General features: G+C 39.9%; 1 protein-coding gene across 4 annotated transcripts in view; it reads right to left on the minus strand.

The window, feature by feature from the left end:
* Positions 1 to 20,238, minus strand: part of LOC144686695 (RNA-binding motif, single-stranded-interacting protein 1-like) — a 637,597-nt gene extending 617,359 nt beyond the window's left edge. For all 4 annotated transcript variants that reach the window (XM_078552250.1, XM_078552249.1, XM_078552248.1 and 1 more), the window contains exon 1: positions 19,985 to 20,238. In XM_078552250.1, coding sequence (XP_078408376.1) covers positions 19,985 to 20,086 — 102 coding nt within the window. In that variant the 5' untranslated portion in view covers positions 20,087 to 20,238. The remainder of the gene's footprint in view (positions 1 to 19,984) is intronic.
* Between the last annotated feature and the right edge of the window lie 2,782 nt (positions 20,239 to 23,020).

The raw sequence follows: 23,020 nt of genomic DNA on the forward strand, positions 1-23,020 counted from the left end.
TAATTAAAAATAGAAGAGAGGTAAAATATAAGCTGGTTTAAGTGGGGGGGTGGGACAAGAAGAGCTGGATAGAGGGCCAGTGATAGGTGATAATAACCAAAAGATGTCACAGACAAAAGAACAAAGAGGTGTTGAAGGTGATGATATTATCTAAAGGAATGTGCTAATTAAGGGTAGAAAGCTGGACGAGCAAGGTACAGATAGCCCTAGTGGGGGTGGGGTGGGGGGAAGGAATCAAAATAGGCTAAAAGGTAGAGATAAAACAATGGATGGAAATACACTTAAAAATAATGGAAGTAGGTGGGAAAAGAAAAATCTATATAAATTATTGGAAAAAAAAGGGTGGGATCGGAAAGGGGGTGGGGATGGAGGAGAGAGTTCATGATCTAAAATTGTTGAACTCAATATTCAGTCCGGAAGGCTGTAAAGTACCTAGTCGGAAGATGAGGTGCTGTTCCTCCAGTTTGCGTTGAGCTTCACTGGAACAATGCAGCAGGCCAAGGACGGACATGTGGGCATGAGAATAGGGTGGAGTGTTGAAATGGCAAGCAACAGGGAGGTCTGTAATGCTTGCGGACAGACCAAAGGTGTTCTGCAAAGCAGTCACCCAGTCTGCGTTTGGTCTCTCCAATGTAGAGGAAACTGCATTGGGAGCAACGAATGCAGTAGACTAAGTTGAGGGAAGTGTAAGTGAAATGCTGCTTCAATTAAAAGGAGTGTTTGGGCCCTTGGACGGTGAGAGGGGAAGTAAAGGGGCAGGTGTTACACCTTCTGCGGTTGCATGGGAAGGTGCTGTGGGAGGGGGTTGAGGTGTAGGGGGTGATGGAGGAGTGGAGCAGGGTGTCCCGGAGGGAATGATCCCTGTGGAATGCCGCCGGGGGAGGTGAAGGGAAGATGTGTTTGGTGGTGGCATCATGCTGGAGTTGGCAGAAATGGCGGAGGATGATCCTTTGAATGCGGAGGCTGGTGGGGTGATAAGTGAGGACAAGGGGGTCATGTTTCTGGGAGGGAGAAGATGATGTGAGGGTGGATGCACGTGAGATGGGCCGGATTACTTGTCCCTAACTGGATCATAAGTGTCGAGGTATCATATCCTTCATAATAGATTCTAGCATTTTCCCTATTATTGATGTCAAGCCAATAGGTCTGTAGCTCCCCATTTTCTCTCTCCCTCCTTTCCTAAATAACTGGGTTACATTTGCTAACTTTCAATCTGCAGGAACTGTTCCAGAATCTATCAAATTTCAGAAGATGACCACCAAACACATCAACTATCTCTACAGCCACCTCTTTCAACACAAGTATTGCTGAAAAAAGGCACATGTTGTTGAAGCTTTTCATCTTGTACAAACCAGGACAATTTGTAATAATACCAAACTATAAAGGGAACAACAATATCCCAATTGTCCTGATGAATGCAAGACAAAAAGCTTCGACAACATGCCTTTTTGTACAACAATATTCAAGTTCTGTATTGCCAAATGACTATATTTCAACACTCTGGGATGTAGATGATCAGGTCCAGGGCATTTATCAACTTTCAGTCCCATTAATTTCTCCAGCACTATTTTTTAACTAATTTCTTTCAGTTCCTCATTCTCGCTAGTCCCCTGGTCCTCTAGTATTCCTAGGAGATGTTGTGTATCTTCCTCCATGAAGACGGAACCACACTTATTTGTTTAGTTTCACTGCCATTTCCTTATTCCCCATTATAAGTTCTGCTGTCTCTACCTGTCATATGTCCACATTTATCTTTGCCAATCTTTTCCTTTTTACATACCTAAAGAAGCTTTTACAGTCTATTTTATGTTTCTCACTCGTTTACTTTCATATTCTATTTTTCTCTTTCTTTGTCAGTTTCTTGATCCCCCTTTGCTTAATTCTAAAATGCTCCCAATCCTCAGGCTTACTACTTTTTTGGCAATTTTAGAAGCCTCTTCTTTTGATCTGATACAATCTTTAACTTCTCTTGTTAGCCATGGTTGGATCACCTTTCCTGATGGGTTTTTGTGCCTCAAAGGAATGTAAATTTGTTATAAACCATTCATTACTTCTTTAAATGCTAGCCATTGCCTGTCTACCATCATACCTTTTAATGTAATTTCCCAATCTACCACAAACAATATGCCCCTTATTCCTTCATAGTTTCTTTTGTTTACATTTACGACCCCATTTCGGATTGAACTACATCACTTAAAATTATATCATATTATGGTCACTTCCCTCGAGGCTCCTTTACAATGAGATTATTAATTAGCCCTTTCTCATTGCACAATACTAGATCTAAAACAGCCTGTCCTCAACATACTGTTCTGGAAAAACATCTTGCATACATTACAGGAATTCATCCTCCACAGCATTAGTGCTAGTTAGGTTTACCCAGTCAATATGTTGATTGAAGTCCTCCATGTTAACTATATTACTCTTGTTACCTGCACATCTAATTTCTTGATTTATACCATGCCCTACATTACCACTACTATTTGGTGGCTTATAAATAGCTCCTACCAATCTTTGCTGCCCCTTGCTGTCCCTTAGCTCTATTCAAACTGATTCTACATCTTGATCTTCCAGTCTAAGATCCTGTCACTCATGTTATGATCTCCTCCTTTATTAACAGCACTACCCAGCCTCCTCTTCCTTTTTGCTTTTCTTTCCTAAATGCCATATACCCTTAAACATTCAGTTCCCAGCATTGGTCATCATGCAGCCATGTCTCTGTAATAGCAATTAGATCGTACCTGTTTACTTCCATTTGTGCTGTACTATGACACAGCCGATGGTAAAGGCTGAGTTGTTCAAATCCCAGAGGGAAACTTGAAACAACTGTCATAACCAATTTTTGCAATTTGTATGTTTTGAGATGTAGGCTTTGAATTTGGCAATAATAAGATCACCAAGTCTCAGGAGGTTTTTAATAAAACTAAATTAAACATTTATTAATACCAAAAAGATTGTAAGCATATACATATGTCTATAAAATTACTACTATAATAACTACAAAAATCCCCTAAATAATCTGATTCTCAGTAACACCCCCATGAAGGCAACAGTAAAACACATAGATTTAAACAGACCCCTAGCAAAGCACACCCTGGATAGTCACATTCAAAATGAGTTTCTTTCAGTTCTGGGTCCCTGCAGACTGACTTGAGGCTTACAGGATGGAGCTTTAGATCTTAGAATCCCTCCTCCTATTACCAACAGCCTTCTCTCCCTTTATACATAGTTTACTCATTGAATGCAAATTCTCATCGTCACTAGTTTTTTTTAAACTTTGACAATCTTCTAATGATAAAAACCCTTTCATAATACCCACTTTACTAGTGAGCTTTAAAAAAAATAAACACATTGATTCCGAGCTTCACCTGGTTAGGTGTAATATTTCACTTTCTCTTTTGAATGGGCAATTTAAAAATGCAAATTGCCCCCTTTACACCTCACCTTCTATTTCCCTATGTCTATCTAATTACCAATTCAAATCTACTTCCCTTCTATACATCAAAGCCTCTAGGCCAACTGGCTCTAATCCAATTAAGTACACACACATAGACACGGACATCGCCAAACTCTATTTTAAAATAATTTCCAATAACATTATAGACATTATTATATCTTCTTGACAGCTGTCAATTCACCTACCTTGTTGTGAATGCTGTGTATATTCAGATATGAGTGCCTTTAATTCTATCTTTTTATTATTTTTGCAACCACTAACCTTATCTGCTGGTGCACTCTTAAGTTTGTATGCTTTGTACCTTCCTGCCACACTCATATTATCAATTTTCTTATTGCTATCTTGATCTCTTGCCTTGTCCTCCATCTTTAAGTTATCACATCTTCCCTCACTTGATCCTTCTCTCCCACTATTTTGCTTAAAGCCCTCTCTACACCCTAGTTATACGACTCACCAGAACACTGGCCCCAGCATAGTTCAGGTGAATCAATACTACATCCCAATACTACGCACTTTCCATGGTACTGGTGCAGTGCCCCATAAATCAAAACCCATTTCTCCCACACCAATTTTTGAAGCATGCATTTAACTCTCTATTCTTTTTATCCTATGCCAATTTGTTTGTGGCTCAGGTAATAACCCAGAGATTATCAACTTTGAGGTTCTGCTTTTGAATTTAGCCCTAGCAGCTCATACTCTCCTCCTGGTCCTACCTTTGTCATTGGTACTTATATGGACCATGACAACTGGATCCTCCCCCTCCCACAGCAAGTTCCTCTCCAGCCCAGAGCAGCAGTCCCAAAACCTAGCAGAGGGCAGGCAACACAGCTATCTGAACTCATTATTTCAGCCGCAGAGTACTGTGTCTATCCCCCTGACTTTACTGTCCCCTCCTACTACTACCTATTAACTCCCCCCACTTCAATGGCTTCCTGTACCATGCTGCCATGGTCATCTGCAACCCCACTTTTGTCCATACAGGTTGCAAGAATCTCGAATCTGTAGGACAATTGCAAGGGCTGAGGCTCGCTCCCCATACCTGCCTCACTTGCAGTCACATCCTCCTATCTCTGACCATGGACCAAATCAGATGACCGTATCCTAAGGAGTGTGAATGTTTCCTGGAACAAAGCGTCCTTTTAACTTTCCCCCTCCCTGATGTGTCACAGTGTCTGCAGCTTGGCCTCCAGGACAATGACTCTGAGCCAAAGTTGCTCCTGCCACAGTCACTTATTGCAGACATACTTGTCTTGGATTACACGGGTGTCCACAAGCTCCCATATTCTGCAGACATCACACATCACCTGCCCTGCCATCTTTATAGTGTTTAATTATTTTCCTGAAATGTCTCTAGTCCTGCTTGTGCTTATATTCCTATTATTTCAATAAATGTTCAACCTACCCTGAGTGAAATTCCCTAATTAAGATAAATAGAAAATACTCACCAGCCAATCTAATAGTAAAGTTTACTACTACTAATAAAATCTTACAAAAACTAAAATTACTCAGGTCTTGAAAGATAAGTGAGAAAAATATTAACCAACCAATCAACTACCTGTTTTCCTGTAACATCATAATTTGGTGTTTCTCAGAATACAATCAGTCCACTCTGGAGCCACTGACTGGATAGCTCCAGGTCATCTTCTCTTCCGTTCTCTCATGTGTATGCAATCTATAATCTCCCTCTGACCACTCCTGAGCCATGCTGCTGAATAAAAATCTCATACTGCAGTCAGTTATTCAGAGAAAGAAGATGAAATTGTATATATATGACCTGTTTAATACTTCTGTGTTCTGATGGATTGCTTCAAAGGTTAAGCTTGAAAGTTTATTTTTAATGGACTCTTACCCCTTGATGGTAAACAGACAGCACAGAATACAAGAGACAAAATATCTTATATATTGGTGTCGTCAATATGGTTAGAATTTTGTTTAATTTGTGAAGCTAGATATTGAGCAAAATAATCATATATGATTTCCCATCTTCAGTCCTAAGAATAATAACGGAACTTATCTGCACCGGCATCAAAAATAGACAAATCCACCATCTTTTCTCAATTTAGGAGTACAAAAGCAATCATCCATTGTTACTATTTGATCACATCTATCGTTTGAGTCAGTGCCTTAATTTTCTGGTCCTTTTACAGCTTCAATTAATAACGTCATTCACCACAGGATTCCAAATAGCAGCAAAACAATTCTTCATTACAAGAGATGGAAGCTAACTGGATAATTTTCCAACAAGTTACAACACCATGAGAGAGCATTCTGTTACTCTGACTTGAATGCAGTACAGTCTTAACTGTATATTTACTCAACCACGATGATACAATTAGAAATAGAGAATATATGTGAACTGGATAGCATAATGAGCTTAACATGCAATTTATTAGGATTGCAGGAGTAAGGTTTGATTCCAATGCAGGTCAGTGGAATTTATTGGCTCTCTTTGCTTTGGCTGCAAAAGTTCCTATGTAAACTAAGATTAGACAACTCAACTGCCTGTTGGTGTGGGCCTATGGCCCAAGACTGCTTCCAATTCAGAATTTAATTAGCAAGCTCATTCCGGGAGATCAGAAGGATCTTATATGTAAAATAGAGAAATCAATATCTGTGCAGTGTATGAGAAGTTGCTTCCACTGGCTAGGGAATCTAAAACAAGGGGCCACCGTCTCAGGATAAGGAGACAGTCATTTAGGATGAGATGGGGAGAATTTACTTCACCTAAAAGGTTGTGCATCTTTGGAATTCTCTCCCCCAGAGGGTTCTGGATGGTCCATCATTGAATATATTTAGGCTGGAATAAACAAACTTCTGGTCGCTCTTGGAACAAAAGCATTTGGGGAGAGGATGAGAAAGTGGAACAGAAGCCCAAGATCAGCCATGATCACAATGAATGGTTGAGCAGGCTCGACGGGCCATATGAGTTAATCCTACTGTTACGACCATAGCCATTGTTATTTTGTGAGCAAGCCAGATCCCAGCAGAATCTGAAAACGAGGAGAGAAAGCCACTGATCCCAGAAGCTTAGAACTCCAGTAACACCTTTAGGATTTTATAGCATTAAAAGATTTATTAACAAGAAGAATTTAAAAAATGTAAGCACAAGTGATTAAAGTTACACAGGTGAAACAGTCTTACAAATCATCCCCAAAAAATCCACTTGGTCAGAACACACACCCTTATAGATTTTTAACCATAAAAGTTCAGCAATAAATCCAGTAATATTACCCAAAGCAAAAACTGCTGTTACTTTAGTAAAAGGTATACCACACAATTTCTCACTCTCTTCCACTCTGTTGTGACAATCCAAGAAAGTTCAAAAACAACTTGCTTTCTGAAACAAAGACTTTTCTGGTCTCACTGATAGCTGTTTCAGTTTACACATATTCTCTCAGCACAGAACTGGTCCCAGGACATCTTCCCCGCACATCCTCACAACTCGGCAAAACAGTTTTCCTTAAATATCCTTTTCCTCTTAGATTCCATTGGCCTAAGCACCTCTTTGAACTCAGATTTTTACGTTTTGGAAAAGTTTTCATGTTTTCCTATTTTCCTATTGGCTTCACTTTCGGGTCAAATAAAATTGAATTACCTTCCCTTGTTTACTTATGAAACCTTTGTAGGCTGAAGAAGTTCCTTGTCACTTCTAAGCTCCCCTCTGAAATTTAACAGTTGAAAAGTCAAGTCGCTACTTATCTTATAATGCAAATTTTAAAACCCAGCCTATTTATTTGTAAAGCCACTTCACCAGAGCCTCTCATTACAAATGCATGTATCTAGCTCCTTTAACTTTCATCTCTCAGTTCCCACAGACAAGCTGTCTTCACTAACCTTCCCCCCAGTTTAATTAATCATGGACACATATACACACACACACATCCTTCTTTACAGAATACCATCATATTCCCAAAATATTAAAAACAATCACATCCATCTTCACACCTCCCTCAACAGAAAAAAAAAGTCATATTTCAAAAAGACGTTTTCATTTTTTCAACCCACTTCATATTACTTATCATACTTATCTATTAAAAAACTGTTACACCACGGTAGACATGCATCAGCCATGAAAATATATACAAGTCTGTTGTAAGAATAAAGCTCATTCCAGTCCATTCTCAAGTTCCCAACATCCAAGTCCTTTCGAGTTTAAGCTCTTGACAATGCATCTGCAGTTCAATTCTTTCATCCAGCCACATGTATAAGTTTTAAATTGAATGGTTGCAATACAAACTCCACCGGAACAGTCTGGCGTTTTTATCTTGAAGCCTTTCCAGAAATTTCAAAGGATTTTGGTCAGTCTATACAACTGTCTCTGAAGAGTTCTTTGCAACATACACTTCAAAACACTGCAAAGCTAAAACCAAACTTAATGGGCAGGATTTTACCGTTGGTGAGCGGGGACGGGGCTCGCTCACTGACGCGTAAAATGATGCGCGGTGACGTCGGGCGGAACTCCCGACGTCACCACGCCCCATTTAAATTTTCAGGAAGGTAGGGACGCAGTAAAATTAGCTGCGCACCCACCGACCTATCAATGGCCAACTGAGGCCATTGACAGATCAATTAAAGTACTTAGTGGACCTGCCCATCCAACCGTAAGGTTGGCGGGCAGGCCAGAAGCCCCGGCGGCAACTAGAAAAAACATGAAACCTCATCCACCGGCAGGATAAGGTTTCATGTAGGGTTTTAAAAATTTTAATAAAGTTGTTATGGAAATTATGAACATGTCCCGACTCATGTGACATTGTCACATGAGGGGACATGTAAGGGCATTTTTTTTTTATTTTTAAATATTGTTGACAGTAGAGGCGATCTCCCTGAGGCAGCAATTAGGGAGATGAGTGCCCTCTTTCGTGCGCATGCGCAAAAGAGCGCACTCTCGATTTTAGGGATTCCCCAGCCCGCACAGGGAGCACAAAGCGCTTCCCTGCAGACGTCACGCTGGATGGGCCTTAATTGGCCCGCCCACGTAAAATGGCGTCGTGCCTCTGATTGGGGGCGCCAATCGGAAGCGCGCCTGCACGTGTCCGCCCATCAACTTCCCCCCCAACAGGGGGAAAATTCTGCCCAATGTCTCTTTATCTATAGTTGAATATTTCCTCTGATGCACATTCAACTTCCATGAGAAACACCCCACTGATTTCTCAAGTCCCAGTTCATTTTCTTGTAGCAACACAGCACCAACACCCACATCACTGGCGTCAACAGCCATTTTAAATTGCTTCGTATAATCAGGTGCTACCAGAACAGATGTAGTGGTTAGTACAGCTTTCAAACTGTCAAACGCAGTCAGATAGTCCACTGGAATCTCCTGTTCTTTTTCAATAATCCAGCCAGTGGAGCAACGTCTCTGCTGAAATTTGGCACGAATTTCTGATAAAATCCACTCATGCCCAGAAATCTCAAAACTTCCCATTTTGTTGTAGGCACTGGGATCTCTACAATAGCTTTTACTTTCACATCTCACGAAGGCACTTGACCATGTCCAACAGTGTGGCCTAAATATGTAAGTTTTGTTTTCACAAATACACTTTTAGCCAAATTTACAACCAAATTGTCTCCTTGTAGTTGGTCAAACAGTTCCTTTAAATGCTGTAGATGTTCCTCCCAGGTTTGGCTGAATACTACTAAGTCATCAATATAAACAGCACAATTGCTCAGTCCTTCAGTCACTTTATTTGATAGCTCTGAAATGTTGCTAGTACATTTTTCATACCTAAGGGCATTACTTTGCATTGATATAAACCATCCAGCGTTACAAACGCTCATATCTCTTTTGCCCTTTCCGATAAGGATACTTGCCAGTATTGTCGCAGTAAGTCAATTTTTGTGATAAACACTGATTGTCCCACTTTCTCGATACAATCCTCCAATCGTGGAATAGGATATCAATCCACCTTTGTTACTGTGTTTACTTTGTGGTAATCAATACATAGTGTTTGTGATCAATCCGGTTCTGGCACCATTCCAATGGGTGAACTTCAATTACTGTGACTGGGCTCAATTATGTCATTTTGAAGCATAAATTCAATTTATTTCCGCACTTGAGCCAATTTTACTGGATTTAATCTATATGGGTGTTGCCTTGTTGAAACTAAATCCCCCACATCAACATCATGCAAAGCCAAATTTGTCTTCCCTGGTCTATTTCCACAAATTGCTTTGTGTGATTGCAACAGCTCTTGTAAATCACTTAGACAGTTTTCTGGAAGGTAACATTTAACAATCACATTTAGATTAAGTACTTCCTCATTGTCCAATTTAATCAGAGTAAGGTCAATTTCAGAATCTTTAATTTCTGTTTCCTCCTCCTTACCTACCACCACCAGTATCTCCTTCTGTTTATCCTCTCTGTCAAAGTACAATTGTTTTAATTCTGGATCCTGTTGCTGTAACTCCACTAATTTCAATGAACTAAACACCTCAGCCTCATTTTCTCTAATCTTCTCTTCATTAGTAATCTTTTCAAAGATAGATCCAGCCAACTGAGGCTCAATATCTCACCCCTGTCTCTTAGATTCTTCCTCTTCCTGTTTAAGTTTGTGTCTCTGTGACCTCGTCACAACACAATCTGGAAACTATCCAGGATGCTATTTCTATAAAACCTCTGTTGATTGCATCTCAACTGGTTCCTCTACTACAGTAGGTGTAGTCAATACTTGTGATTCAGCCATATCCCAAGGCAAAAACTGCTATCACTTTAGTAAAGGTATACCACACGACTTCTCATACTCTTCCACTCTGTGGCAATCTGAGAAAGTTCAGAAACAATTTGCTTTCTGAAACAAAGACTTTTCTGGTCTCACTGGATAGCTGTTTCAGTTTTCACACCTTCCCTCAGCACAGAGCTGGTCTCAGGATATCTCCCCCACACACCCTCAAACTCAGCTCAACATCTTTCCTTAAACATCTGTTTCCCCTTTCATCTTGGATTCCATTGTCCTAAGCACCTCTTTGAACTCAACTTCTCCAAAATATAAAAATCTTTCATGTTTTCCTATTGTCTCCATTTTTGGGTCAAATAAAATTTAATTACCTTCCCTTGTTTACTTGTGAAATCTTTTTAAGTTGTAAGAGCTCCTTGTCACTTCTAAACTCCCCTCCGAAATTTGATGGTTGAAAAGTCAAGCCTCTACTTATCTTATAATGCAATTTTAAAACCCAACCTATTTTTTTGTAAAGCCACTATACCAGAATCTCTCATTACAAATGCATGCATCTAGCTCCTTTACCTTTCATCCCTCAGTTCCCACAGATAAGATGTCTTTACTAATCTCCCCACCTCCCCAGTTTAATTAAGCATGAATACATATACACACATACATCTTTCTTTACAGAATACCACCATATTCCCAAAATATTAAAAATAATCACATCAATCATCACAGTACTCCTACCTCTTGTGTTTGCCTGTGTTCCTGTGTTCTCAGGTGCATTTATACATTGACCTTGGTCCAAATTATGAGGTGGTAATGCAGGTGAAACTGTTCACTGTCATTACTCCACTAAAACTGACAGCGACTTCCACAATTCACACATGCACAGAATGACATGGAAATCCAGAAGCTACTGGCAATGATTCTACGCCTCTCTACATGGTGTGCTGAAGGGGTCGCCCTACAATCCCAAGCAGCGAGTTCATGAAAACTTTCACCATGTTACACCTTGTTGAATGAGATGTAACTGGCTTTTTAACAGCTCACTATGTTCATAATTCCTGCTAAACACCCCTCACTGGCTCGGAAAAGCTATTTTTAGATATGTGGATTGTCAAATTTATCCAGTATGGTGAAAAAAATCAATCTTTTTAAAAAAAAAGTGTGCATACTTTGATATTTTAACTAACTAAATCCAATCAATCAGTTATTTCAATATCTGAAAACTGAAATCAAACATCAAGGATAAAGTGCTTTTAACTTCCTGCTTTTCTATCTCTGAGAATACTTCAATATAATTGGCTGCTTACCCTGCTTGATAAAGTTACTGTTGTTGAATTCCTGGAAATTCCCTTGACTTGGCACTAAATTTAAGCTACTATTGGGAAAGGCAAGTCCATGCCTTGAAAATCGCTACATCTATGTGGCAGCTTTCTTAGAGGTCAGTAGTGAGCACTTATGTCTCATCGTTGACCACAAAATCTAGCCCTGTGTATTTGCATTAAGATAACAAAAATAACAGAACAGTAATTAATTATACTGTTGCCCTAATACTGCTCAAGGAAGAGCTCTGCATGATACTTAAATAAACTTGCACAGTTATAGCAACAGGCAACTGAATGTTGGTGACATTTCTAATATTGAAGTAAATGGAACTTTTTTCTGACTTTATACATTTAAAACTGCAAGCTAATGGACTATCATAGTGCATTTTAAATTTTAAAATAAAATTGGCTTTTCATCAGGTACAGTTGCAGAGGTGTAGGGGTGGGGGCATAGACAAAGCCCTAACTGTGCTTAGCTAACGAAGAAAATTCTGATGAAGGGTAAACCCTAAAAATGAAAATAAAAATGTTATTTGTGAAAACACTATTCAAGCATTTCACAACTATTAGATTAGAATTTTACTTTCCAAAAATTTTACTGGTACAGAAAATTGAAGTTAACTATTTGGTAATGTTCCTGAATAACTTTAGCCACTTGTGTGAAACTGTGACGATTACTAAGTGTAAAATTTTCCTGTCATGTACCGAAAATCATTTCCAAAAGCCACATTATTATAGAACCATGTTAGTTTACGGTATAGAAGGATTTTGCATGGCCCATCTTCTCTATGTAAGCTTTTTGCTGGACCAATCCAAATCAAACCTTTCTCCTTGCTCATTCACCATAGCCTTGTACCTTCCTCAGCTCGAAATACGCATTACTTTTCCTTAAAAGACCTAATGGTCTCTGCTCAACTACTCTGTGAAAGAGTCTGTGTAAAGAAGTACAGCCATAATGAAGGGTTATAAAGGTTAAGAGAGTTATTTTCCTATAAATAAGAGCTTAAAGAATTTAAATGGTTCATTTTTTGAAAAGGTCAAAAGCAGTTACAAAGGCCCAGCTACACATCCTGGCAAGTTAAGCCTTGAGTCTTCTTAACAGCAATGAAGATCCACTAATAAGAAAAGACATAAACCCAAAAAACTGCACACATCTTTTTTAATGTCAGGAAGACAGTATAATGTAGGAATTGATAAGGAGACCACACTTAGCTAGGAATTTTTACAACCCAAAACCATTTGCAATCTTAAGAAGCAAGCCCCTGACTAAGGTAAAAATTTGACCAGCACAATTTCATGTATTCACTTTCCCGGAATCTGTGGCGTCTATAACTTACTAGAAATTGATGGTTATGTACATCTTCTTAGAATAAGAGTGAGCTGTCCTTAAGTAGAAATTAGTAGTGATCAAAACCAAATTTGGAACATAAAATAGGAAGAACTTAATTACAATTAAGAGACCACCCCACAACATTAAAAATTAGCAATGCAGCCTCAAAAACATTACACAAGTTGAATCAAATGTCGGATTACTCAGATTCACTTGACTAGCTCAAACATCTCTCACTCACTTGGGGATTAAGGTAGATGTTACTTTAATATGTGATGGATATTCTACTTAAAATACTTTTACTGTAACAATTGAAATTTAAAACTGAATTCTCTATTTGAAATAAGATTGTACCTTCTCTTTTCTTAGAACCTATTTAAAGTTGCAATTTACTGTTTCCACCAAGACTTTGAATTGCATGTTTCATTCTTTAATAAAAGATATATATATATACTTTTTTAAAAATTTATTTTAGAATTCATTGTCTTGCATAGTCTCCTGTATCGCCCATTCCACCTTTTCAAAGTACTGCCAAATTCCCAGCTCCTCCCTCCATAGAAATGGCAGACCAAAAGATTTCCACCATGATGCCAAACTCTAGCAGTGCATTGCAATGCTGCCTAACTCCACTTCAGCTCTGCCAGAAGGCAAATCATCTCTTCACCCACCCCACCTTGCACTACCAATGTCTAGGACACATCTAACCATGTTACAAAGCCACAAGTGGTGCCCACCCTACATTACTGCTAAATACCAGACTTTGAATTTGGATGGGCTGCTATCCCACCAATTATGTCAGTGCCTACCAGCTCTAACCCTGCCAGTATGTGTGGGTCAAGTATGAGGGTGCTTCACTTGTACGAAGTTGATGGGCAAACACCCCAGTACTGCGGCACCTGCTACCATTTCAAGAATAAAAGAGGCAGCTTTCTCCAATCTGAGAAATTATTTTTCTTGCCCTTTGTAGGGAAGTTGTAAACATTTATTTTTCCAAACTACTTTTTCTTCAGAGGAACAAATTGCTCCTTGGTCTGAATCCCTAACACCTCTCATGCCCCCAGTTAAGACAACTTGTGACTTTCTGGAGGTACACATTATTTCACAGAGAATCATATTTGCAATGGTCTGATGTTCCACACGAGAGCTGGAAACACCCAGAAAAGGTACAGACAGGTATATGAGTCCTTGCCCATTTCTGGGATCTGTCAGGGTTACAGCAGGAGTGCATTGGAAAGCCCATGCAAATTCCAAAGTTGGAACTTTAACTCCAACTACTACTTTGCTGTGTATTCCCAATTTAAACTTGGTAAATCCCAGAATACTATTTAGTAAAAATGAAATTTGACTTATTCAGTTACTGTAGATCAATGGCCCGGATGGTTTCCCCGACATGGCATAAACATCCCTACTGATAGTGTGTCCTCTGACTCACAATTAACATATGCCGTAGGAGATTTGCAGGTGTTTATAAACCATTCTTAACAATTGTCATCCGAATCCCTCAAAGGGCTTACAGCCTTCAACTCAGTTCCCTTATCAATTATTATCTATTTAAAAGTTACATCTGTTGAAAGCATGAGTTGAGTAACAGTACAAATCAGTTCTATTTTCAAACACAAAAACAAACCCACTCATGCAAGCCTAAAGCAGCTGCTCCACACTACATTTATTAACCCATCCTACACCTAAATGCAGATTATTTCTTCCTTACAACACAATATTCCCTTACCAAACCTTCAAACATCTCATGCAAAGACAAAACTATCACCGACTTGATAATTCCACCTGGAGCATTTGTTAAAGCAGAAATTCAGTCGCTTCAGAGTTCTGCTGTTATGTTTTTGATTTGTTTCTAGTTATTTCTATTTGTTTTTGTTGTTTTGAAGATGCTGTTTATTTAAGGTTTTACGAAGCATTCAAGTTCAAGGAGTGTTTTACTCAAATATTTGACATTGGAAATATTATTTTATTCAAAACAGGTATTGATCTTAAGTAAGTTACATAGAGCTTTGAGAAAGCTCAAAATTTCTGCAAACAGAATAAAGATGCACAATTCAATACTGCCATGTCCCTCTTGCAAAGGGCCTTACCTGTCTGATGTACTGGAATATTGTCCATGGTACTAATGGCCTTTCTGGGAAGTTTCTGCTTGTGCAAGCTTTATGCACAATACAAACAAAGAATGAAAGTATTCCATAAAAAATCTGATGTTCATCCAAGTATTAAAGACTAAGCCTTGCGGGAAAGGAACTGGCGTGACTATTCTTGAAAAATTTCCTCTGACACCAGTATGCATCCCACTAGGAATGAGGGACGTGCTTTACAATACATGTACCTAACACAGATGACTCTAAAGTGACACTGTTCCATCCATCCAGCCATCCTTGGACATCTATGAATTCGGGATTTCCTTTCAATAATGTTAGAATGGGATCACTCGTGCTTTTCTGCACTGTGTAAATCAACAGGAAAAGACCCACATCCAGTTTGCATTCTGAGCAGCTATTCCATCCTGAAAGTGATGACCATATCCTTGGGGGCAACTTCACTCCAATTTATCAAGGTTTCACTTTCTGTCTTAGCTAGCTTCCTCAGTAAAATCATAAGTGGCTGCAAACCTCCGTTATTCATCCATCCCAATCAGAGATCATAAGATCATTAGAAGTAGGATCAATATCCTATCAATATCCTGGGAGCTACCTATTGATTAGAAACTGAACTGGACCAGCCCTATAAATACTGTAGCTGCAAGACCAGGTCAGAGGCTGGGAATTCTGCAGCAAGTAACTCACCTCCTGATTCCCCAAAGCCTGTCCATTATCTACAAGGCACAAGTCAGGAATGTGATGGAATACTCTCCACTTGCCTGGATCACTGCAGCTCCAACATTTGAGAAGCTCGACACCATCCAGGACAAAGCAGTCCGCTTGATTGACACCCCATCCACCACCTTCAACATTCACTTCCTCCACCACCAACGCACAGTTTAAGCATTGTGCACCATCTACAAGATGCACTGCAGCAACTCTCCAAGGCTCCTTCGACAACATCTCCCAAACACATGACCTCTACCACCAAGGAGGGCAAGGGCAACAGATGCAAGCGAACAGCCTATAGTGTAGTGCCAAATTTTGAGGTGCAGGAGCTCTAAGAAAATGTGTTGGCCACACCATTTCTAAATCTACTATTGTTATTTGACATTGGAAATATTATTTTATTCAAAACAGGTATTGATCTTAAGTAAGTTACATAGAGCTTTGAGAAAGCTCAAAATTTCTGCAAACAGAATAAAGATGTACAATTCAATACTGCCATGTCCCTCTTGCAAAGGGCCTTATCTGTCTGATGTACTGGAATATTTAAATATGTTATTTTCTTATATATTAATCATTTGAGTCCCCAGACCTCAGTAAAACTAGCATTAAGTGAAAAATATTAGTGCTGGTTGGCATTTTATTTTGAACCATGTGGTATTTTGAATCATTAATCTTTAGCATAGCTACAATTTCATTATGCAGCAGTTTAATTATTTAATTCAAACCTATTAAAACATGAAATACGGAAAAAAATACCTCCTTCTGACTGGGAGATGGTATGTGGAGGGGCCAATGTTTTTCTTGATTTATATTAATAACCTAGACCTGGTGTACAAGGCACAATTTCAAAATTTAAAGATGATGCAAAACTTAGAAGTATCATGAGCTGTGAGGAGGATCATAATAGACTTCAAGAGGTCATAGCCAGGCTGGTGAAATGGGCAGACACTTGGCAGATGAAATTTAATGTAGAGCAATGTGAAGGGATACATTTAGGTCCGAAGACCAAGGAGAGGTGACATAAAGTAAAGGGTACAATTCTAAAGGAAATACAGGAGCAAAGGAACATAGGTGTCTATGTGAATAAATCATTAAAGGTGATAGGGCAAGTTGAGAAAGCAATTAATAAATTATACTGAATATGGGATTTATAAATAGGGGCACAGAGTACATAAGCAAGAATGTTACGAACCTTCATAAAACACTGATTCAGCCTCAACAGGAAAGAGGTGAAGGTTTTAGAAAGAGTCCAGAAAAGATTCACGAGAGTGATTGCAAGGATGAGGGACTTCAGTTATGTGAATAGATTGGCGAAGCTGGGGCTGGTGTCCTTGGAGAAGAGAAGGTTGAGAGGACATTTGTTAGACATGTTCAAAATCATGAGGGATCTGGATAGCATAAATGAGGAGAAACTGTTTCCATTGGCAGAACATCAAGAACACTAAGGTGATTAATAAGAGAACCAGAGGCGACATGAGGATAAACTTCTTTATGCAACAAGTGGTTTGGATCTGGAATGCATTGCCTGTGTGTTTGCTGGAGACAGATTCAATTGCAGTTTTCAAAAGGGAACTAGCTGAGTTGCTGTTGCAGAGAACCAACACAGAGACACTGTGCTGAATGGCCTCCTTCTCTGCTGTAACCATTCTATGATTCTATGGTTGACCTTGCTTTAAGGTCCTGCCATCCAAACTATTCAATACCTAAAAAAGCCTCATTGCACCACAAATAATGATCAGGTCAATGGGAGGCAATTGTACTCGGACTCATACATACTGAGTATAAAGTACATCCATAGCATTCGCTTCAGATTATTTATATCCAGCCAATAGGAATATCTTGCTGTATAGCTCCACACAATTTAAGAAGTGACTAGAAGTTCCCCAGCCCCCACCACATTCCCAAACTAAACTCCCCCCATCCCCCACTACCCCCACCAACTTTGAGACATCATCGTGACGAGTAAGTAATTCCGTACATTGAGTTGTGGATAATCAGACTTGCGGCAAATAACTCACAAAGACAAAATAAATGTGTCAGTTCTGACCAAAGGTCATCAGCCTGCAAACGTTAACTCTGGTCTCTCTCTTCACAGAAGCTGTCAGACCTGCTGAGTATTTCCAGCATTTTCTGATTAAGTTCTGGCCAGTTTTTTTCTGCATGTTTCTGAGGGATGAATGTTTCCCCACCCTCCAACTCCCTCTCACTTCTTCACAAGTTTAGAGAACAAACCCTGGGAGAAGGAAAATACAAGTATTTTGTCTCTGTGGTCTGTTTTACAGGCAACGGTAATTGTGCAAGACGGGGAGATGTGGGCTGGTTTCTGTTTACGAGCTCGATACATCACTGCAGGGTTGACACTGGCAATGACATTGACACTGAAATTGATGCAAGCACCACCTACAATACTGTAAAACCAGCAACAACTGCTTCAAAAGCAATTTAAATTTGGATGAACTCGCCTCTCACAGTAAAAAGAACACAGAAACAGCGTCTAAATTAAAGAATTTGTGTCTGCTCACTTTTTGAAAACAAGGAGTCTTTTCGCCTAATTATATGATAAACTTTAGTTAACAGAGCACATTCCTCGAATTAACCGCTGCCAATCGCCAAAAATGGTAAGCTGCTTCACAACAAACTTGCCACTTTTTAAGCGATTAGTGCATGGTTGAGAAACACGTCAATTTTGGGGCTCCCACCCTCTATATCTTGGATAACTGATTGCTATTGGCAGATTTTTGCAGCTGTCCGTTTGCACTCACTGTAATACCTACATTTAGCTCCCCTCTGCAATGCGACAATTGTCATTCATAAGTCAATTGGAATTAAATGAATTGTTGCTGTTGACTGGTTGATGTACAATCGGTGTCTTGTCAATTGGAAGCAGTAATATCGTTCAGAAGTTTGGCACTTTGTTTTCAGTTACAAGGTGGAAACTTCAATAGCAACTGTGCATTTTCAAAAATAAAGTTGGTCCTCCCGAATTAAATTTGAAGCATTAATAGAATTCTCCGACCTACTAGCATTTATGCAGTGATATGATATGCCAACCATCCATTTTCCAAGCCCAGCTACAACATAACCGTATTAGAATTTCCCTTATTCCTCTTTTCGTTATGTCCAAGAGTACATGTTTCATGATACTTAGCCAAAGCATTAAAAAATGTTCTTAATGTGAAACAGAGGATTGCAAGCAGCATCTCTTTCATATAGTAGGGGCCTTCCCATTTAATCCATAGTAATCATTGAAATATAACTGCATTAGCTCCGGCAATGCGGAACATCACCTTATGATCCGGCGACCTGATTTCATAAGGAAATACAAAACAAGAAGCAACATTTGGAGGCAGTAGTTTACCTTGCCATGTACATAGGTATGATTAAACATTCATTTATTCAGATCCGTTGCTTTGGATGCTGTTCCTCTGATACCAATGGTTAAAGCAAATGGCACCTGGGGGGGGCGGGGTGAGAGTCAGGCTTGCCAGTGGGGAGTGGGAGGGGTGAGGAGTCCCATGACGGGGTGTAGTCGGGGAGCGGGGGGAGGACTCCCCTGGGAGGGGGATTCTGGGTGTGTGGGGTAGTCCGGAGGTGGGGAGACACCCTGGGGGGGGGCAGAAAAGAAGTCTCCTGGGGGTGGGGTCAGGAGTGTGGGGCAAGTCCCATGGGGGGGGTCAGTCTGGGTCTGTACAATAGTCATCCAGAAGTTAGAAGTGGCTTTAAGCTTTCAAGTATTTTCTGGGTAACAATTGATGTAACCCAGTCAAAACCATCCAAATTTTTCAATTTAAATCACATTTTCAGACGGTTCCTAATGCAGGGCAATTGACCAGAAGTATGCACTTCTGGGCAATTGCCGTGGAAACCTTACCCGTGAACTTCCGAAAGGGATTCCCCAACGCATCTTTAGGTAACCCCACCACCCCGCCCACCATCCCACGCTGGAGAGCTAGGAAGTTAAGTCCCAGTAATTCAAAGTTACTCCCTGGTTGTGATATACGATATCTATCTGAATACAACAATTGTAATGTTTAGAACATTCAGTGCATCAATCAGTATTGCTACACGATGCACAGGCTGCCAAACCAGCACAATAGCAAAGCAGAATGAGGGTAACCCCTTCCCTCGAACACAGTCAAATCCTGGTGAATAGCCTATTCCAAAAAACAAGAACACATATCTTTCTGAAGTGGTAATGTGTCCATTTAAGTTCAGGCAGGCAACAGTTGCTTGTTGATTTCCCCTAAGACTTTCATTCTTAAAGTTCTGAAATAAATGCAGAGAGGTTTATTTGCGTTATAGGCTTGCAATTTGAAGACTGCCGTGTAGAAAGTTCAAGGGATCGCCTCCGGGGGGTGCAGAGAGTGGGAATTTAGCGGTATGACAGCTCATACCTTTCTTTCTTCTTTCAGGGCAGTCGTGCCCTTCCCCTTGCCACTTGCCCACGTGTCTCCTTTACTCTGACAGTTCCTCTCCACACGCACATTGCTCTCCATGTCGCTGTTTTTGCTGGTTCCACTTCTCCCTCCACGATCTTCGTGGACCCGCTCGCAGCTCGAAGCCGGTGACCAGCCGCGGCCTTGCCAAAGGAAGCGGAGGCGTAGCCGTTTGCCGGGTGGGATGGCAAAGAAAACGACCTCAAACTCTATTTTTTTTTTGAACCGTTGAGCCCAGGGAGTTTTTGGTCACAGTTGTCGGTGTTGGTGTCTGAGCGAGCGGCGGCTCCCGGCTGGTGAACGGCTCGCGCTCGGCTGGCCCGCGCTGCCAGCGGCTCGAGCCAAGAGACAAACCGCAGGGCGGCGCGAGGTCACAAACGGTGAGGAAGTGCGGCCGCTCTCCTTCTGACGCTTGCAATGTTAGCCAGGGTCAGTCGCCATCAAGGAAAACAACATTTCTATGCACATAAATTGGATTATTTTTTTAATAAGAAAATGAACAGTAGCCTGAGGATTGGGAGGGTTTTAGAAACCAGTAAAAAGTGATCAAAAAGTTGATGAAAAGGGGGGGGAGAGTAAATGAGCCAGGAATATTAAAAAAATGTTAAGAGCTTTCACAAGTATATAAAAAGGAGAAGAGCTAAAGTAAACATCTGCCTCTTAGAGGCAGAGATGGGAGAAATTATTATGGGGAATGAGTAAACAGCAGAGATACTGAGGATGGAAGACACTGCCGAAGAATTTAGATGCACTGAAAGAATGAGCCCATAGGTGGCAAATGATTTTCAACCGGTCAAGATGCCACACCATGCACGCAACAAGATGAAGACAGCCTTACATTTGTCAAACAGAACCTGTACCTTGATGTCCTCCTGTCAAGTGAAATGACATGGGTGCACCACATAAGCCATGCTGTAAATGATGTAACTGAAAGCCCAGGACTTGTAAGGAGAAATCGAACCAAATGCAACAAAACAGTCAAGATTGCTGCATGCAAGGAATTGGTACATTCCAAACTGGAGTATGCAGCAACAGTTTGGGACCCCTACCTTGTAAACAAACTGGGAAATGTTCAAAGATGTGCAGCGCAGTTCATTTTCAGTGACTATAGTAGAACATCCAGTGTTATGTCTGTGCTGAACTGCCTAGAGTAGCCTACACTGCAACAATGCAGTATTATGACAGGGCAGATGATGTGTGCCAGGCAGATCAAATTCTTGAGGGAAATTTTGAGATGCGTGCCCTGAATTGAGAGGTAACAAGACTACCACGACATCCATGAGAGGTTTTTAGAAAACTAAACTGAACATTTATTAACAAAAGAAACGATTTCAAGCACATACGTAGGTCTACAAATTATTACTATAATAACTCCTAAAACCCCTAATTAATCTGGCTCTCAGTTACAGTTCCATTAAGGTAATAGTAAAAACAAATAGATTTTAAACAGACCCAGGCAAAGCAACACAATACCCTGGATAGGAGAATTCAAAATGAGTTTTCTCAGCTTCTATTCCTGTTGACAGCAACTTGGTGCACAGAGGCTGGAGGCTTTTCATACTTGTGTTAGATCTTAGAATTCCTTCTCCTCTGACACATAGCCTCATCTCCTTTACAAGTGTTTCTCCCTTTTTAATGCAAATTTCATTGTTCCAATATGTTTTTCGAACTTTACCTTTCTCATAATATAAATCTTTTCATAATACTAATTTTATCAGTAACCTTTGGGGAAAATAAATACACTGTTTGGCTTAGCTTCTTTTGGCTAGGTGTAACATTTTACCATCTCTTTGAAATTCAAACTACTCTGGTTTATCTAAAAATGCAAATTTTCCTTACACCTCACATTCTAAAACTTCAGCCATGTCTATGTAATTAGCATTTGAAACCTATCTTCCTTTTTGATGACTCAAAGCCTCCAGACAAGCTGTCTCCAATTAAATCCCACATAAACACACATACAGAGAAAATATCCAAACTCCACTATTAACCTGCCTTTACAATAAATCACAATAATATTATGAGAATTATTATATTTTCATGACAGAAGACATATGAAGGAGTTCACCATTACATTGCTATTGATATCCCACCAAATGTTGATCAAGAGGTCTGCTGCAGGAGGGAAAAGACCAACCAGTTTGTGCCTCTCCAATATTGTACACAAGCATATATAAACAACCTTATATGGAATACCATAGGAAACTGGAATAACTGTCTCCAGAAATAATTAAACAAACCACTTCACAGGCATTTAAGTATTTAAGGAAAGGGGAAAATAAGGACAGATAGTGTAGGGCAAGCATGCAGCACAGAAGTTATATCACCTCTGGATAATGATGCTGTACAGTGATGTCCAGATACTATTCAGATAACTTTTCTATATGGCTTCATAGTAGAAAAACAAATTACATACCAAAAATAGAGGGTAACCAAGGGATTAATGAGCATGAGGAATTTAAGTAAAACCTGCAGGAAAAAGGTATTGAAGAAATTTAAGGGACTTAAAAACTGACATCCCCAAATCCTGGTGGCCTACACCATAGTGTTCTAAAAGAGGCAGCTGTATAGATAGTGGATGCTCTGGTTATGTCTTTCTGAAATTCCCTAAATGCTAGAATTGTCCCAGTTAGCAAATGTAACACCACTATTCAAGAAAGGAGGGAGAAGGAAAACAGGGAACTATAGGCCAGTTAGCCTGATATCAGTTATTGGTAAAATGCTGAAACCTATTATTAAGTAAGCCTTAACAAAGCACTTGAAAATGATAATATGATCAGACAGGGTCAACATCGTTTTACGAAAGGGAAATCATGTTTGACAAATTTATTAGAGTCTTTTGAAAACATAACTAGTCAGATAAATAAGGGGGAGCCAGTAGATGTAGCATACTTGGATTTCCAAAAGGCATTCAATATAATGCAACACAAAAGGTTGATACACAAGATATGGGCCCATCAAGTTGTGAGTGATTATATTATCATAGATGGAGGC

The sequence above is a fragment of the Cetorhinus maximus genome, chromosome 11 (assembly GCF_964194155.1).
Source record: "Cetorhinus maximus chromosome 11, sCetMax3.hap1.1, whole genome shotgun sequence".
Classification (NCBI taxonomy): Eukaryota; Metazoa; Chordata; class Chondrichthyes; order Lamniformes; family Cetorhinidae; genus Cetorhinus; species Cetorhinus maximus.